Source organism: Pan paniscus, chromosome 11 (genome assembly GCF_029289425.2).
Source record: "Pan paniscus chromosome 11, NHGRI_mPanPan1-v2.0_pri, whole genome shotgun sequence".
Classification (NCBI taxonomy): domain Eukaryota; kingdom Metazoa; phylum Chordata; class Mammalia; order Primates; family Hominidae; genus Pan; species Pan paniscus.
In genome coordinates this window covers 95,493-115,229 of record NC_073260.2, presented here as the reverse complement: position 1 = coordinate 115,229, position 19,737 = coordinate 95,493, and the positions used below count along the sequence as shown (strand labels likewise).

General features: G+C 41.4%; 2 protein-coding genes across 2 annotated transcripts in view; one reads left to right on the top strand and one right to left on the bottom strand.

The window, feature by feature from the left end:
* Positions 1 to 19,737, top strand: part of LOC129398710 (tubulin beta-8 chain-like) — a 62,054-nt gene that overhangs the window by 8,952 nt on the left and 33,365 nt on the right.
* On the bottom strand, positions 3,362 to 10,458 carry LOC129398712 (histone-lysine N-methyltransferase PRDM7-like). The gene is made up of 3 exons (XM_055117345.2): positions 9,356 to 10,458; positions 8,887 to 8,954; positions 3,362 to 8,059 (listed from the first exon to the last, which is right to left on the bottom strand). The coding sequence occupies exons 1-3, from the start codon at positions 9,617 to 9,619 to the stop codon at positions 7,711 to 7,713; spliced, it is 681 nt and encodes a 226-aa protein (XP_054973320.1). The 5' UTR covers positions 9,620 to 10,458; the 3' UTR covers positions 3,362 to 7,710.

Genomic DNA, 19,737 nt, shown 5'->3' with positions numbered 1-19,737 from the left:
AGGGAGGACAGGTTTGTGATACATTAGAAAACTTGAATGAGCCCTTCTATGATTCTCTCTTCCCTCTTTCTGCTTCCCTTTCTGAATCACCATCCGCAGGTTGTGGAATTAGCAAATCTATTATGTGAGCAATAGCAAACTTACAGGAGCCCTTGGCTCCATCTATCTCCCTGTTTGTGTCAGTTCATTCTGGATGCTTTTAGTCTGTGGTCTTCATTCACTCTTTTTATGGGGAAGTAAAAGGAGTGGGACAGATTATGAGAACAGCTGGGTCCTCCCAGTTGCTGGGGTGGTTATTTTAAGCTTTGTTTAATGTGTCCAGAGACCCAGATGGCATTTTTAACTAAGCTGCTTTATTAAATCTTGTGATAAAGCATAGTGATGTTTATTGAAAAGGCAGACACACATCAGCAACATTATGCGTGAAACTTGCTCTAAGAATTTTCTATAAAACATCTGTTCTCTTTGAGCCTTTTGTGAACTCTGGAAGTTTGCTAGTTTCTATATAGACTTGAGGACAAGAAGCTGGAACCCACTTTTGGAGATGTCCAAGCATAGGTATTGGAATCATTAATCCTAACCCTCTCAGTTTTAAGGCCCCGGATACCCTTCTGTTAGACAACAGTAACATGAGCAAGCACTGTAATAACATTTAAACAAGATTATTTGGAAATAATGGACAAGAAAAATTAGTATAAATTGTTTGGGGATTTTAAAATTAAAGATAAAAAGCTAGGGCTTCAATGACCTGTGCCAGCCTATAGCCTTAAGAGTCAATTTGCAAACACTCAAGATTTGGCCAATATGCCTCTACTACTTCTACTTAACACAGTCAAAGGGAAATTTTTAGATTCTTTCATCTGATTTGACTCTCTTAGTTACGAATAAGAGGATATCTAGAATATATATGTGACTTGTTAAAATGAAAATCCACCTTCTCTGAGTCTTCAAATATCTTTCATATCTTACATTTTTAGTAACATCAACTTTTGAAGTCATGTCCGTAGTTGTATGAAAAGAAAAATTTCAGGAACATTCAACCTCAAAAGTTCTTTTTCTTAGTCTGAAGTCATAGAAGCATTTGACTTTTACTTTCTCTTTTTAAGTTTGTACTAGTAGGTATTTTGTATAAATATAATATTTAATTATTGCCTTTGTATTCCTTTTCTCTAGTAAACATCCTGGTTTTTAGCTATCAATATGTAGTTTTACATTTAGGGATTTCTAATGGAAAGACAAAGGAATCTGAAATCAGAGGACAAGAGTTTATTCTACTTGACTAAACACATACAAAATACTGGAAGGAGAGTTTTACAACAAATATTTAATATCTATGACATGTAAAAAGGTTTTCGAAATCAAGAAAATTCAAACAATTCAATACAAATATCATCAATAATAACACATGAACAGGTGGCCAACCTTATTAATAACCAGAGAAATATAAATTAAAACAATCCATCAACTTGTAAAAAAGATGAAATTTCCCAGAGTTGGTGTAGGTGATGTAAAATTGTCATGTTTGTATACTGTTCATAGAAGTTAAATTGACATAACTTTTTGGTCAGGCAATTTGGAAGTATATATCTAAATTAATAGAGTAGTTTTCTAATAACCTGGGAATCTCTTAATCTAAGAATCTTTACTAGATTTTTCTAGAACAAATATACAAACATTTATGTACAAGGGTACTCACTGCAGCATTTTGCTAAGGAAAAACTCAGAAAAAATCTATATGTTCAACAGAGAACAGGTACATAATTTATGACACAACTGCACAATATACACCACTATAATAAAGGATATAAATTTATATGTAGTATGAAAAAGATGTGAATGATAGCTTGTTGGTGAAAAACAGCAATGACTGGAATATTGTGTGTAACGTAATCCTGCTTTTCTGTATATAATGTAGGCATAGAAAATAGGATTGAAAGGACATACTCTAGTCAACAGTGTATATAGCTTGGGTGGAGGGGCTGTATAATGGGGAAGGAGAGTCCCTTTTCCTATCTATTCCATATACATCTCTGGATTTAAAAGATCATACATGCATATGCATTACCTTCAAAATTAAAATGATAAAGACAAAAGGAGAAGCTTTGGATTTGAATCATGATACTACTGTTTGCAAGTTATATGACCGTGGGGAAGTTGCCTAGCCTTCTGGGGTTTATTTCCTCATTTATAAAAATAGGGAAAGTAATAATACTTGTCTACGTATCTTCTAGGGTTGTTAGGAGGATTGAATGTGATAATGGGTTACAGCATTATGAATTATTTCTTCACATAACACAATTATTATAAAAATATTTTGCTCTGATTAAAATAAAAGAAGGATGAGATCATGTGTGTTTTTCAGTCCCGGTAGTTCTACTAACCAGAAAGCCCCTGCTGATGTGGTGATCACAGTTGCTTTGGTGCAGCTTCCTCTTGACTTTTGGCATTTCTCCATGCTGCTAGCTAAGGCTGAGGTGGCGACTGTGGAAGGTGTGATCTCCTCCCCCTCCCAGCACACATTTGTGTGCGTACTCACACTCATGCACACACAAACACACACATGCACACTCTATCACAGTACATGAGGTGGCAGCAGCTGCTCCAGCATAGACTTTCACACAACATAAAGGACTTTTTTGGTGTGGTCTGTGCATTATTTCCTGTTAAGCATGAGCTGAGTCAGTGCCATGCTTTTCCATCTGAAACCTTTCTGAGGCTCAGGCTGTGTTAAGAGCAAACCCTCTCCCCTCCATGCCCACCCCATGGCCCTCTACTGAAGCCAGATCTTAATCTGCTCATTTCATGAGGATTTTCAAACCGAATGGACTGGGCCATGTGAGAGATCACTGAAAGGAACAGACCAAGCAGAGGCTAAGAGACTCCATGCTAATCTGCTGAGTCGTCTGAAAATGCACAGCTGTGGGAGCTCACGGTGCTTTAAAGTACTTTGGCAGGATGTTTGTTCAGGGGTCTGTTCCTGCAGCCCTGCTGAATGTTTGGTTAGGAGGCATAATCTTTTTTTGGACAGGATCTCCCAAATGTAAAGTGATAGATGCTAATGTGGAATATAATACAGAGGATCCAGCTTGGATGTCATAAATAACAATAAATTGTTTAATCTTGCTGAGCTGTAAATCTATGATTGCCAGAGGTCTTTAGTTCACTGGAACATAGTATGGGGGCAGGGGCACTTAGCAAATAGGCAGTTATTATTTTCCAACCAGACAGAAACTGGTCTGATGGAATTTATCTAAAAAGGCATACACATGTATTTTAATTAATTGTGACAATTACTCAGAGAAAACACATGGCCCTAAAGAGGCTGAGGGGTTTTTTGTTCTACCTATAAATGTATATGTATATTCACCTATATTCTACCTATGTATAAGTAAGAGAATGAGTTTTTGTTTTGGGGATATATATTTATACGTATCTATACAGATAGATATACACATACTTAATTTCTGTCTACCTATTAAGGTGTGGTGCCAGATGGAAAGTATTTTTAAGCATTTAGATAGCTTATTCTATAGCATATGTGTGCATATAGCCCCCCCATAAAGCTTTGTCTCTTTTCTGGATATATTTAACAAGAGGCTAGAACAGAGTCCAAAATGTCAGAAATGTTTGAACATTCCATAGAAATGAAGGAGGTGTTTCCAAATGACCTATGTTTTTATGGCAATAAATAGAACTTGTGCTGCGTTGGATGGGTCAGGAGTAAGGAATATAAACAGTGTAAGTATGACTATTCCAGGCAGAAATCTACCTTGTAAGAACAGCTTTGTGCAGTGAGCTCAACAACATTGATCAGTTAGCAGTCCGGTTCAGTACAACATTGATCAGGTAGCAAGCCGGTTCGGCAGTGCCAGTCGGAGACACAGATGGGGACAATCAAAGAAGATGCAGGTCAGGACAAGGATGCCGACATGTACCTGTCACTACCATGGACTTCAGCAGCTTCTTAGTGAGCAGGTTTATGATTAAAGAAGAAAGACATCGTTGATATGTCAGCATGTTACAATTAATTTGCTGTTTAGTTATTAGCAAACTACATCCAGTTTTTAGTTTTTAGGTTTTTTTTTTTCTTTTTTCTTTTTTGAAACAGGTTCTTGTTCTGTCATCCAGGCTGGAGTGCAGTCGTTATCCAAGCTCACTGCAGCCTTAAACTCCTGGGCTCCGTGGATCCTCCCACCTCAGCCTCCCAGGAAGCTGGGACTACAGGTGCACGCCACCATGGCCAGCTAATTTTTCTTATTTTTTTGTAGAGATGAGGTCTTGCTGTATTGCCCAGGCTGCTCTTGAGCTCCTGGCTTCAAGCCATCCTCCTGTCTTGGTTTCCCAAAGTGCTGGGACTATAGGTGTGACTCACCATGCCTGGCCTACATCCAGTTTAATTTATACTACAGTGTGGGTTTAGTCCTCAAACATGTTTTTGTTTTACATATAAAAATTTGAGGTAAAAGAACATTTTTACATTGGTCAATAATGGTACATTTAAACAATGGACGACTATATCCATTAAAATCATGTTGTGGAAGAATATTCAGTGACATGGAAAGATTGACTCAAGGGCAAGTGAAACGTGTCAAGAGTCTGTTAGGTACTAGACACTGTAAACTGGGTCTTGGCTGTGTTACTTGCTTACATCCTCCATCATGTGATCTTTTAGATAACAAAATCGAGATACATAGGGATTTGGGATCTTGCGCAAAGTCACTCAGGCAGTAGGTGGCAAAGTCAATTCTTACATTCTTTCCCATTGAACACCAAAATCTCAGCTTACCTCAGGGCACTCAACTCTGCTTTCTTGACCCACACCCAGGTAGACCCAATGGACACTTGTAGCTCTTATCCAGCTGGGGTGGTCACCTCATAAAATGGCAACAAGTGGGGCCCTTTCTCGTTCTAGTGAGTCAGACTGTATACCTTAAAGATTTCAGAGCACTTCCTATGTACTGAAATTGCCTCATTACCAGGAAGGACATACTTCCAATTTTCACCACCTCCATTTTGCATCCAAGGAAGATTAGATTTCTTGATCTTCTCAATGAAATCTTGAGAAATGGGTGGGCCGATTGAAGAACAGGACTTGGGCCACACTTCTAGATGCCTGTGACTTTTCTGCACTTATTCAGATATTAGGAATTGATTATGAAATCCATGGTGGTTTGATGCTAATGAACTCTCATCTATCTCTCCAGCATGTGTGTAAAGACTTCCAGAGGTACAGGAAGTTGAGGATGAGCTCTCTTACTTCCATCTGGTCTCCATGTAACAAATCATATAACTGCACAATTATCCAAATGCAAATGAAGGAGTCCCTTGATGTTTGGATAACCATATTCATGCCTTGAGTTTGTTATTTCTTGAAATTGCCCTTTTCCGTCTCCTGTTTACCCATGGACAACACTACTTAAGGGCTGGCACTCTGCAACCCATGGCAGCTTGGCTTTGGGGTTCCTTCCAGTGTTTTGTTTTTGTTTTTAACCGAGAAGACAGGAAACAGGCATCTTTGTGTATATGGCTTGCCACAGCCCTTCATAGATGGACATGGTGGAGGTTGTGTGGTCCTGGAGAACACTTCCTCTGTGAAGCATCAGGGAAGTTTCTGTTCATTGTGTCTTCACTCTCTCCAATTCACTTGGGGAGTGATAGGGATTATAACACAGTGAGCAGAGGATATTGGGGAATGTCATGCTTAATTTTCTTTTCTTTTTTTTTTCTTAAATGACATTTAAAGCTAAAAGAGAATCACAAAGGGTAAGTCTGATTTAAGACATTTCACACATGAAGGAAATCCTGCTTTCATGCGTGTTATGTCACAGGAAAAACTCATTTAGAGTCAACATTCTGCACCTACTCCGAAATTTTAGCCTGAGGGTTTAAATATTACCTCGCTGCTCTCTAGGACTTTAATTTGAGCTAATTAGAAATGGAACTCATACTAAAACTAATTTAGGAAAGAAGCTGTTGATGTTCTGAAGAAAAACAGCTGTCAGAAATAAGATCATTAGAAAACCATAGTTGTATATGGGACAAAATGTAAAGGAATAGAAATGCTGGGAGAAAGCTTTTATAGAATAACATTTTATCTTTCTTTGGACACTGGTCTAAGGCATGTGAAAGGGCATATTGATTCCCTTGGCACCTGGTATGCTCATTTATGGATGAAAAAGCCCAATGACATAATTTAGGTGAGGTTTAAGGCTTGATGGGAGGCATTGGTGCCATTAGAAGGATGGACACAAAGAGTTCTTAAGTAACGGCATCATGGGAAATGATAATTGCACACTCCTTTCTACTATGTCTTGGTTTCCCCAAGCATTTAGAAGTCACGGCTGGGTAGGAACAAATTTATCATGAGTCTGTCTGTGTGTTTGGGAATGCATATGCCTCACAGATGTGTCTGCAGGGGTCTGTGTGATAATGTTCATATATGTGATAGGTGTGGACCCTGGGATCTGTATCTGTGTGGACCCTGGGATCTGTACATGTGTGTGAGTGACAGGCTAGGCTAGGCTGAATTTGAGTGTCCTCATTCAAAAGGACATATTTAATTGAGGACTGTTATGTGCCTGGTTCTCCATCAGGAAGTGTGATTCAGGTTGGCCAACACAGAGTGGTCCAGGTCCCACTGACTAAAGGACTGTGGGTCCTGCTGCGCCAACTAGGTGCATGGACTGCTTCTATTTCAGATTCCACAAATCATAAAATGAGAATATGCTCTTTGTCAGGCTGCACATCAAGTATTCATGTTTGAGTTATTTCATTCAGTCTGAACCCATTTTAAATATAATAGGAAGTCTTGTTTCAAAATATATCCCTACTCAGGCTTACCGCCATGCTCCCCACCTTCATCCTGCCCACCGTTTTCTCTCACTTGGAAACTGGAGCAGCTCTGAAGGGATGACCCATGGCAGCCTATTTTCCAAAAATGAACCAAAGCTGAACTCTTTCTGGCCTCAGGACCATTGCACTAGCTGCGCCCTGTGCCTGGAATCCTTGGCCCACAGGCACTTGCACTTCTCAAATGCTGTCTCCTAAGAGAAACCTTCCCTGACAATCCCCTGCAACACTCTACTCTCACCTCACACTGACCCCCAGGTCTCACACTGACCTCAGGTCTCACACTGACCCCCAGGTCTCACACTGACCTCAGCTCTCACACTGATCCCAGGTCTCACACTGATCCCAGGTATTCTTTCTGGATTCATTTTCTTCAAAGCACTAATCGCCGTCTGATATTACACATATGTCTGTGTGTATTCATATGGTTCCCTAATTCACAAGTCATCTGTTCAAGAGCAGTTTTTTTGATTGTCTTGATCAGTCTGTATTTACACTTCCTGCAACATCGTCTGGCACAGAGTAGGAATTCACATGACAGCTAATTGAGATAATGAATGAATGAATAACAACATATGCATATCATTAAGAAATATCAAGGAAATACCAGAAGAAACTACCTTGTTGGGAGAGCTGGTAGGTGTTTGAGAACTTGATTTTTGTCTTTAAGTCTTTGAGCACTGTGTGCTGTTATATACTTTGTGCCTGAAGTACTTTGAATATAAAATCGGAACAAAGATTTAAAAATATAAAAACTGTTCCAAAGAGGCAAAGGCACATAACATGAATCTTTAATTTTGGAGCCACTGATGTAAAATTTTACTGACTTTAGACGGCGTTTTAGTCTACTTAAGTGTTCAATCATGAAAATTCTCTAGGATAATTCTTTCTTTCCTGTCCTTTTAAAAGAGTAATAGTGATGCCTACCTCTCCCTGCCATGAGCTCTTTCTTCCACTTGATGCCCCACTTGATGCCCAGTTCCTGGCCATACTCATCCCCATACCAGACCAGCAGTTCACAGCCTGGCCTAATGACTCGGCAGGTTCTATAGAAGATCTGATGCCCAGTTCCTGGCCATACTTATCCCCAGACCAGACCAGCAGTTCACAGCCTGGCCTAATGACTCGGCAGGTTCTATAGAAGCTCTGCCTGTGGTACTGGAAGGCCACCAGGTTCTGCTCTTCATCATCCCGGGCACAGTTCTCATACCTGGGGTCAAGGCAGGCAAAGGGAAAGAAAAGAGGCAGTGAGTTCCCTCTAGGCAGGATGACTACAGTGCTCATCCTGCCTAGAATGCTTCCCTGCTGTGCCTAATCAGCCATTTTTTCAAAGCCCAACTCCAGACTTACCTCCACCTTGATTGGCCATAAAACACATTGACCTCTAGCTTCTCTAAACTCTAAATTAATTCGTTTTATACCACAGAACTTGGTGCTTGATCACGTGCTCTGCTTCTAGATTAGCTCACATCATTCTACACTCAGCTCAAGTCCATCTTTCTTTGACAGGCCTTCCTCTAATCACCCTACAGTTCACTCAGCTGCCATTCACCTGACTTCTTCAGATTCCTAGAGAAACTCAGAAGCCTCTTTCTCTTGGCCCAATAACATAGAACAGTAATAGTTGATTCATTTTTCTATTCTCTGATAGAACGACAGCCCATTGTGGAAAGGGGCTGGGTCATCCTGCAGCTCACTTCTGTTCAAGTAGTGAACTTCACTTCCTAACCTGGAACATACTAAGTGTTTAACAAATGTGGATTACATAAATTAAAGCATGAATTAACCTTGTCAAGGTTTATCTTGGTGCCTCAATTTTGTCTAGCATACATATTTGTGTTTTGATACCAATAAATCATAATATCTATATTTTTATTTTTTATTTCTAAAAGTTGATGGTATAAAACAGCACTGTATGGAGAAAAATAGAAATAGGGGATGTGAAAATCATTGAGGGAGGCATAATGAGAAGGAAGGAAGTCCGGGTTTGTGAGAGATGGAGGTTCTCTCTGAAACTAAGAGAGCTAGTGGCCTTACCTCATCCAGTTGGCCCAGGATTTATCTTTTCCATCCACATACTCATAGCAGTTTCTCCCCTTGGTGATCTGAGTTTCAAAAAATAAGGTAAAGACTTTTTAGAGGGTAAAAATCTGAAGAATTATTTTACTCCACGGTCATCAATGGCCTTTGGACCTGCAGAGCTTCAACTGCCAACTGAGACCACATGGCATGCACCTTAGTCATCATCTACACATCTGAGTTGGTTTGTCCAATCAGAGCAGAAGCTCCAAAAGGGAGGATGCACTTCTTTGTCTTTGTACCACTCTGCTCCCACGTACCCTGTGATCTCTAAATAGGAGTTCCATGTTCATGCAAAGACCCTTGAGTACACAGAGCTAACCATGTTATCCCTACCTATATCCTAACATGTAGAAGGTGATGTCCCACCAAAGGCACAGAAGGGATGTGGGAAGACAGAACAGGGGAAACAGCAGGCTCTTCTTACTAGCCAGGAATATCCACTGTTGGCTGCCTCTTCGTCTTCTGTAATTCGGCCCTCACAGGGGCCAGAGTGCAGACCCAGTGGCAGATCAGATGCCTCGTTCCATACTCCAAGCCCAGCCTGAGGGATGCCTGATGGCCCAATTCTCAGCCCTGGGGGCAGACTGAGGGCTGAACGGTTGGGATGCCCCTTGTCCACTGCACTGTCCTTTACAAATGTAGGGGGCCCATGAGCAGCACAGCTGTCAATGAAGAAGTTCTGACACATCTCACAATCTGGAAGTGAGGGAAGCAGGGATTAGGAAAGTTGTAATGCATGTTCCTTGATATAAGAGCTTCAGAAAGAGCTTGGCACTCACATTATTTAGCCCCAATCCTGTACTTTAATTCATTCGAGTAAGGGAATGATTTGTGGGCCAAATGATGAAATTATTGTACCAGGACATAACAGCAAGCTGTGTGAGTGGCTGAAAGGGTCACTCACAGAGGTAGTCATCATCCTGTGGCTCGCTGATCTCTTTGTATGCATGACCCTTTCTTTCTCGCAGGCTATACATCTTTCCTACGGTCTCCTTCCTCCTGAGTTCTAGGTTGGAGAAGAGTAGATGGGTAAAATTGGGAGTCTGGGGTGTTTGTCCTTGTTTCATAAGAAAATGTGAAATCTCCTACCATCAAATTAGCATCTACCTTTCTACATACTCTAGTCTCCCCCTCTTTACTGCTTCAGAGAGACTTAGACCCCACACCCACACTGACTGTAGATGCCTATTCAATTTTAGTTTCTAGCTGTTCTCATTATCCCATTAACCTCCCAGCCTTTCTGCTTACAAAATGGTTCATTCATGCATTTATTTATTCAGAAAATATTTTTTGAGAGTTCATTACATCTTAGGCATTGAACAAAGGCCTGGACATACAACACTAAGAAAGTATAGTCTCTATAGGGGATCTTCTATGTACTAGTTGACATGTGATGGAAAAGGAAATGTAGAAACGCACAAAAGAATATATATTATCAGAGAGGTACTTATTGGACACCTCACATGTATCAATTCATTTATATTTAATTTAATGATTTCAAACAATACATGAGCTCTGTATACTTGGTCTCATTTTACAGATTACCATTCAGGAGCCCATGGAATTTATAAGATTTGCCCAAGGCCCCAATGCTTCTGTGTGGATTATAACCCAAGTGAGTGACTTCAAAGTTAATGTTCTTACATGCTATTCAATACTGTATCCAAGGTTAGGCATGGTGGCTCAAGCCTGTAATCCCAGCATTTCGGGAGGCTGAGCTGAGCAGATCACTTGAGGCCAGGAGTTTGAGACCGGCCTGGTCAACATGGTGAAACTCTGTCTCTACTAAAAATCAGCCAGGCACGGTGGTGCACACCTATAATCCCAGCTACTCGGGTGACTGAGGCATGAAAATCGCTATTTTCATGGAGGCAGAGGTTGCAGTGAACCGAGATCTCACCATTGCACTCCAGCCTGGGTGACAGAGTAAGACTCTGTCTCAGTGAACAAATAAATAAATAATTTTAACAAAATACTGCATCTAACTTCTGGTCTCACAGTTGAGTCCAGCTTAAGCCCAGGCCTATCCAAAGTCCACCCCACATAGGTAGACCATACTCACCAACCTTTCTAGAGGACATAGTGGGACTAAATTCCCCTCAAATTTTTTCTTACCCAGTTTTAGTCTAGAGTGCTGTCCAGAGGTACTTGCTTCTCCAGGAGGGGACACTGGTTTCTGAGCCTGCTCTGAGCCATTTGTATTCAGTAAATTTGGCGTTCCTGACAATTCTTTCAAACTAGATTCATTATTGAATGACGCCTTGGGCATTCCCTTTAATGTGAGAATCACATATTAAAAGACAACGTGCATTTATTTAGTTCTTTACGGCTTGCAACATGTTTTCATATGACTGTAGTTAATGTTCAAACCTTGGAAATACCTAGAGTGTCTAAATACTAGAGGGAAAAGACAAGGTCTAAGTGGGTAGTGAATCTGGGACTCTAACCCATGTCTTAAGGCTCTTTCCTTCAACTTTCTCTCAAAACGTTCTATGTAAGTTAAAGGGAAGGAGGAAGAATACTTGGGAAGACTAGCTGGAGAATCAGCAAGATCTGTGAAAGAAGGGGATAAGGGCTTACAGAGAGAAGGAGGAAATCTTCCATAAACTAGTAGACTTTTGATGGAAGGGGAAATGTAGAAAAGCACAGAGGGACAAAGCACATCTGGAAAATGAGGTAATAGGGCAGTAAGGTTCGGAACAGAACAAAGAGATGATTGGCAAAAATATATCTAGACAACTAAGAAAGTGAAGTCAAAGTTGCATGTTGCCATATCCTGGAAAGAATATTTGGCTTTTGAATTAGATTAGTTAGTTCCTGTACCAATTCTGCTTGTCTGCTTGAATAAGGGTGTATTGTTAGCTAATTTCTCTTTAGTTTCCCGATCCAGAAGTTGGCATACATGGTTTTTTTGTTTTGTTTTGTTTTGAAAAGGAGTCTTGCTCTGTTGCCTAGGCTAGAATGCAGTGGCATGATTTCAGCTCACTGCAGCCTTCACCTCCCAGGTTCAAGAGATTTTCCTACCTCAGCCTCCCAAGAAGCTAGGATTACAGGCACGTGCCACCACACCCAGCTAATTTTTGTATATTTATTAGAGACGGGGTTTCGCTAGGTTGGCCAGGCTGGTCTAGAACTCCTCACCTCAAGTGATCCACCCACCTCAGCCTCCCAAAGTGCAGAGATTATATGTAAGAGCCCCCGCACCCAGCCCATGCTAATTCTTTTTTTTTTTTTGAGAGGGAGTCTCACTCTGTTGCCTAAGCTAGAGTGCAGTGGCATGATCTCAGCTAACTGCAGCCTCCATCTCCCAGGTTCAAGCGATTCTCCTGCTTCAGCCTCCCGAGTAGTTGGGATTACAGGTGTCCATCACCATGCCCAGCTGATTTTTGTAGTTTTAGTAGAGATGGGGTTTCACCATGTTGGCCAAGCTGGTCTCGAACTCCTGACCTCAGGTAATCTGCCCACCTCTGGCTCTCAAAGTGCTGGGATTACAGGTGTGAGCCACTGCCCCCGGCACTAATTCTTAATATTGTAGTGAACATGAAAGATAATAATGTTCACCAAAGTGTTTTTTGAGGTACTTAATACAGTATGAATGTGAGATTAATAATTATTCTCGCCAGGCACAGTGGTTCACACCTGTAATCCCAGCACTTTGGGAGGCCAAGGCAGGCAGATCACCTGAGGTCAGGAATTTGAGACCAGTCTGGCCAACCCTGTCTCTACAAAAAATACAAAAAACTAGCCGGGTGTGGTGGCGGGCACCTGTAATCCCAGCTACTCAGGAGGCTGAGGCAGGAGAACAACTTGAACCCAGGAGGTGGAGGTTGCAGTGAGCCGAGATTGCGCCACTGCACTCCAGCCTGGGTAACAAGAGTGAAACTGTCTGAAAAAAAAAAAAAAAGAAAGAAAGAAAAGAAAAGAAAAGAAAAAAATAATTTTTTTCACAGACTGGGTGCGGTGGCTCACATCTGTAATCCCAGCACTTTGGGAGGCCAAGGTAGTAGGATGGCTTGAGCCCAGGAGTTCAAGACCAGCCTGAGCTACATGGCAAAACCCTGCCTGTACAAAACACATAAAAATTAGCCGGGCATGGTGGTGCATGCCTGTGGTCCCAGCTACTCAGGAGGCTGAGGCAGGAGGATCACACTAACCTAGGAGATGGAGGCTGCAGTAAGCCGAGATTGAGCCGTTGTACTCCAGCCTTGGCGCAAGAGCCAGACTCTGTCTCAAACCACCCCCTGCCCCTGTAGAAAAATAACAAACAAAAATTATCTCATAGTCCTGATATATCTCTACAGTTGAAATCTAACTCAAAGATATTTTCAGCATTCCTTGACCCTGTTACTTATAGTTTAATTCATAAGCTTGGAATCAATCATTCAGAAAACACTCAGGAGGCTCTCAGAGGCCCTGAGCTGGGCTTGGGAGTTCTGAGAAGAATCAGGAAGGGACTAGACTCCTGAAGAGCTCACAATGAAGAGGCAGCAGGCAGGCTAAACAAATAATTCCAAATAACATGAGAGTTCCCTAATTGGAGCCCAGAGGAAGGAGCCGTTACTGCCTTCTACAGGAATGAGCATTTGAAATTGGTTCCAGAAGAATATATTTTTACTTAATAGGGTGTAACCTATATGAAGTCCTAAACCATTTTCTTATTTGTTGTTTCTCAATCTTCGAACCTGAAACTCCTCAGGGCTGGAAGCTGCTTCCTCTGATCAGAATGGGTCCCTTATGAGGGTAGGGACCCTATCTTCTTCTGGTACCATCCACAGTATGAATTGTCTATTTACTTGGAAGCTTCCCTTAATCAGAGTGTTTTAGTGCAAATCTGACTTTACTACAACAGAGAAAAACTGAGGTTGAAAAATCAATTGGACGAATGATGTAAAGACATATGGGTAAGACAGCATAAACTTTATAAAACTATGAAACTTTTAATGATCTTGTAAGTGCTTTAGAGAAGGAGTTTTGGATTAGACTGCACCAACACTGAATGTGATCCCAGGGATATAACTGAACATTTTTATACCTCAGTTTCCTAACCTGTAAAATGGCTATAGTTATAGTACCTACTTAATAGGTACTATATGTGAAGTTGAATAGGTACTATACGTAAAGTTTATTCATGTAAAATGCTTAAAATAAAGTCTGAAAATACTGAGAAAATAACCCATGGTAGCGATTATTGTTGCTGTTCTTATTAACTCTTAAAATAATGATGATGTCAGACACTGCGCTAAAGAGATCAGGAGAGGAAGGCAGTAGTTCCTAGGATAGTCTGTACATTCTCCTTCTCTTACCTGTATTTGGATCTATGAGGAAGTTTTCTTGTCAACAGGATTTGGGAGATACTTACCTTCTGGTGTTTACTCTGTTCTCCTCTGAAGGCCATCCAAGGAGGTTTGACTAAAAGGTGATGAGAAATCAGTGGTTTGGTTGGTAAATGTTTCCAAACTCTAGAGATTTTTTTTTTCTTTTTGATATGGAGTCTCCCTCTGTCGCCCAGGCTGGAGTGCAGTGGCACAATCTCCCCTCACTGCAATCTCCGCCTCCCAGATTCAAGCAATTCTCCTGCCTCAGCCTTGTGAGTTGTTGGGAACTACAGGTGTGCACCACCACACCCAGCTAATTTTTGCATTTTTAGTAGAGATAGGGTTTCTCCATGTTGGCGATGCTGGTCTCGAACTCCTGACCTTAGGTGATCCACCTGCCTCGGACTCCCAAAGTGCTGAGATTACAGGCATGAGCCACTATGCTTGGCCTAACTCTGGAGTTTCTCATTAGAGACAGAGAATTCTGAATCAGAGAGTGGTGATTCCAAGTATTATCCAAGGGCAATTTGGAAATGTTTTCTGAAGTATCATTAAGGCCTATGCTTCTATTGGGGGCATTGCTAATTTTCTTAAGATTAAAAAAAATAGATAAAACTTCATCTTTGTTCCAGCCTATCTGTAAAGGTATACCTAATAAGGTGTTTATTACATTAATTTTTAAAATGTAAATTGACCTTTCATGACAAACACACTGAACAAAGTAGGAATAGAAGGAAATCACCTCAATGTAAAAAGGTCATATAAGAAAAGCCCTTTTTTTTTTTTTTTTTTTTTTGAGATGGAGTCTCGCTCTGTCACCCAGGCTGGAGTGAAGGGGCGCGAGGTCGGCTCACTGCAAGCTCTCCCTCCTGGGTTCAGGCCATTCTCCTGCCTTAGCCTCCCGAGTAGCTGGGACTGCAGGTGCCTGCCACCACGCCCAGCTAATTTTTTGTATTTTTAGTAGAGATGGGGTTTCACCATGTTAGCCAGGATGGTCTCGGTCTCCTGACCTTGTGATCCTCCCACCTCGGCCTCCCAAAGTGCTGGGATTACAGGCATGAGCCACCGCGCCCAGCCAAAAAGCCCATTTTTTAACATCATAGTCGATGATGAAAAACTGAAAGCCTTCCTTCTAAGGTCATAAACAAGGTAAGGATTTCCAGTCTTGCTACTTCTATTCAACATAGTCCTGTAAGTCGTAGCCTGAGCAATTAGGCCAGTAAAATAAATAAAAGGCATCCAAATGGAAAGGAAGAAGTAAAATAATCTCTGTTTGCAGATGACATGATCTTACATGCAGAAAACTATAATGATTCATTAGCTGAGCATGGTGGCGGGCACCTATAGTCCCAGCTACTCGGGAGGCTGAGGCAGGAGAATCACTTGAATCTGGGAGGCAGAGGTTGCAGTGAACCGAGATCATGCCACTGCACTCCAGCTTGGGCGACAGAGCGAGACTCCATCTAAAAAAATAAATAAAAATAAAACTATAAAGATTTTACCAAAAAATTGTTAGAAGTAATACACGAATTTGGGCTGGGCATGGTGGCTCAAGCCTATAATCCCCGCACTTTAGGAGGCCGAGGTGGGGGGATCACGAGGTCAGGAGATCGAGACCATCCTGGCTAACATGGTGAAACCCCATCTCTACTAAAAATACAAAAAATTAGCTGGGCGTGGTGACGGGCAACTGTAGTCCCAGCTACTCAGGAGGCCGAGGCAGGAGAATGGCATGAACCTTGGAAGTGGAGCTTGTAGTGAGCCGATATCATGCCACTGCATCCCAGCCTGGATGACAGAGCGAGACTCCGTCTCAAAAAAAAAAAAAAAAAAAAAAGAAGTAATACATGAATTCAGCATACAAAAGCAACACCCCAAATCAGTTGTGTTTCTATTTAGTAAAAATGAGCAATCCAAAAAGGAAATTAAGAAAAAAATCCCAATCACAATAGCATCAAAAAGAATAGAATAATTAGGAATAAACTTAACCAAGGAGGCAAAAACTTGAACACTGAAAACTACAAAACAGTGCCGACAGAAATTTAAGGAGACGCAAATAAATGGAAGGCATCCTGTGTTCGTGGATTTGAAGACTTAATATTGTTAACATGTTCATACTATCAAAATGATCTATAGATTCAATGCCCTGTCTATCAAAATGCCAATGCTATTATTTTCAGAAATGGAAAAATATCCAAAAAATCATGTAGAATCTCTAAGGACCCAGAATAGCTGAAACAATCTTGAAAAAGAAGGATAAAGTTGAAGGCCTCACACTTCCTGATTTCAAAGCATATTACAAAGCTACAGTAATCAGAAAAGTATGGTACTGGTATAAAGACAGACATATAGACCAATGGAACAGAATAGAGAGGCCAGAAATAAACCCTTGTGTATATGGTCAAATGATCTTCAGCAATGATGCCAAGACTACACAATGGAGGAAAGGACAGTCTGCAAGAAATTGTATTGGGAAAACTGGATATACATATGCAAAAGAGAAGACAGACTCTTACCACATATCTCATACAAAAATTAACTCAAAATAGATTAAAGACTGAAATGTAAGGTCTATAAGTACAGAACTTCAAGAAGAAAACACAGAGGAAAAGCTTCATGACATTGAAATGAACAATAACTTCTTGTATATGACACCAAAAGCATAAGCAATAAAAGCAAAAATAGACAAGTACGACTACATCAAACTTAAAGACTTCTGTGTAGCAAAGAAAACAATCAACACAGTGTCAAGGCATCCTACAGAGTGGAAGAAAATATATGCAAACCATGTATCTGATAAAGGGTTAATGTTGCTGAGTGCAGTGGCACATGACTATAGTTCAGCTATTCAGAGGCTGAGGTGGGAGGATCACTTGAACCCAGGAGTTCGAGACCAGCCAGGGCAACATAGTGAGACCTCTGTCTCAAAAAAAAAGAAGATAAAGAGTTAATATCCAGGCCAGGCACTGTGGCTCATGGGTGTAATCCCAGCACTTTGGGAGGCCGAGGCAGATGGATCACTTGAGGTCAGGAGTTCATGACCAGCCTGGCCAACATGGTGAAACCCTGTCTCTACTAAAAATACAGAAGATTAGCTGGGCGTGGTGGTGTGTGCCTGTAATCCCAGCTACTCGGGAGGCTGAGGCAGAATAATCGCTGGAACCTGGGAGGGGGAGGTTGCAGTGAGCTGAGATCGCGCCATTGCACTCCAGCCGGGGTGACAAGAGCGAAACTCTGTCTAAAAAAAAAAAAAAAAAAAAAAAAAAAAAAAAAAAAAAAAAAAAACCGAAGAAAGAGTTAATATCTAGAATATATGAAGAATTCCTATAATACAACAACAAAACAAATAATTAAATAATGGGTGCTATGGGCTGAATTTTGTTTCCCCCAAATTCATATGCTGAAGCATATTTAATACCTCAATATGATGGTATTTAAAGATGGAGCCACTGGTAGGTAATTAGGGCTAGGTGATGTCATGAGGGTGGGACCCTTAGGATGACATTAGTGCTTTTGGTCAGGTGCGGTGTCTCATGCCTGTAATCCCAGCACTTTGGGAGGCTGAGGTGGGCAGATCACTTGAAGCCAGGAGTTTGAGACCAGCCTGGTCAACATGGTAAAACCCCATCTCTACTGAAAATACAAAAATTAGCTGACGTGCCCCTGTAGTCCCAGCTACGTGGGGGGCTGAGGCAGGAGAATTGCTTGAACGAGGTGGAGTTTGCAGTGAGCTGAGATTGCACCACTGAACTCCAGCCTGTGGCAACAGAATGAGGCTGTCTAAAAAAAAATCTTCTAGTAGGTATTATTGCTTTTATAAGAAGAAGAAGAGAGAAATTCCTTCTCCTTCCTGCTGTTGGCACACAAATAATTCATGTAAATACACAGTGAGCTGGAGGCTGACTACAAGTCAGGAAGAGAGCCCTCACCGGAACCCAACCATGCTGGCACTCTGATTTTTTACTACCAGACTTCAGAAATGTCAGAAAACAAATTTCTGTTGTTTAAGCCACTCAATGTGTGGTATTTTCTTGTGGCAGCCTGGGCTGACTAATACAATGGGCAAAAAGCTTGAATAGACATTTCTCAAAAGAAGATACATAAATGGCCAAGAAGCATATGAAAATATGCTTAACATCACTAATCATCAGGGAAATGAAAATTAAAACCACAATGAGATATCACCTTATCCTGTTATGATAGCCTCTGTCAAAAAACCAGAAAATAGCAGTATTGGCGAAGATGTGGAGAAATTAGAACACTTGCTTATTGTTGGTGGGTAGCTTAGTCTGTTTTCTGCTGCTTTCCTAGAATGCAAGAGAGTGGGAAATTTATGTGTTTGTTTGTTTTTTTGAGATGGAGTCTCATTCTGTTGCCCAGGCTGGAGTGCAGTGGTGTGATCTCGGCTCATTGCAACCTCTGTCTCCCGGGTTCAAGTGATTCTTCTACCTCAACCTCCCAAGTAGCTGGTAATACAGGTGCATGCCACCATGCCTGGCTAATTTTGTATTTTTAGTAGAGATGGGGTTTTGCCAAGCTGGCGAGGCTGGTCTCGAACTCCTGACCTTGTGATCTGCCTGCCTTGGCCTACCAAAGTGCTTGGATTACAGGCATGAGCCACTGTGCCTGGCCCAGAGTGGGTAATTTATAAAGAAAATAATTATTTGGCTTGTGGTTCTGGAGGCTGGGAAGTTGAAGAGCATGGCACTGGCATCTTGCAAGGGTCTTCAAGCTGCATCATGACATGGTAGAAGGGTAAGTGTGCATGTGAGACAGAGAGAAAGACAGGGAAGGGCCCAACTCATCCTTTTCATCAGGAACCCACTCCTGCAATAACTAACCCACTCCTGTGATAATGGCATTAATCCATTCATGAGGTTGGAGCTATCATTACCGAATCACCTCTTAAAGGCTCCACCTCTTAATACTGTTACAATGGCAATTAAGTTTCCAATACATGAACTTCCACACATTCAAACCATAGTAGTGGGAATATAAAATGGTGCAGACACTGTAAAAAAACAGTATGGCGCTTCCACAAAAAATTAAAACCAGAACTACCTTCTGATCCAGAAATTCCACTTCTGGATATATAATATATTAAAAAGAATTAAAGGCTGGGCGCGGTGGCTCATGCCTGTAATCCCAGCACTTCACGAGGCCGAGGCAGGCGGATCATGAGGTCAGGAGATCGAGCCCATGAGGCAGGCGGATCATGAGGTCAGGAGATCGAGACCATCCTGGCTAACATGGTGAAACCCCGTCTCTACTAAAAATACAAAAAAATTAGCCTGGCGTGGTGGCAGGTGCTTGTAGTCCCAGCTACTTGGGATGCTGAGGCGGGAGAATGGCGTGAACCCGGGAGTCAGAGCTTGCAGTGAGCCGAGATTGCGCCACTGCACTCCAGCCTGGGCGACAGAGCGAGACTCCGTCTCAAAAAAAAAAAAAAAAAAGAATTAAAAACGATCTCAAAGAGATATTTGCACACTGA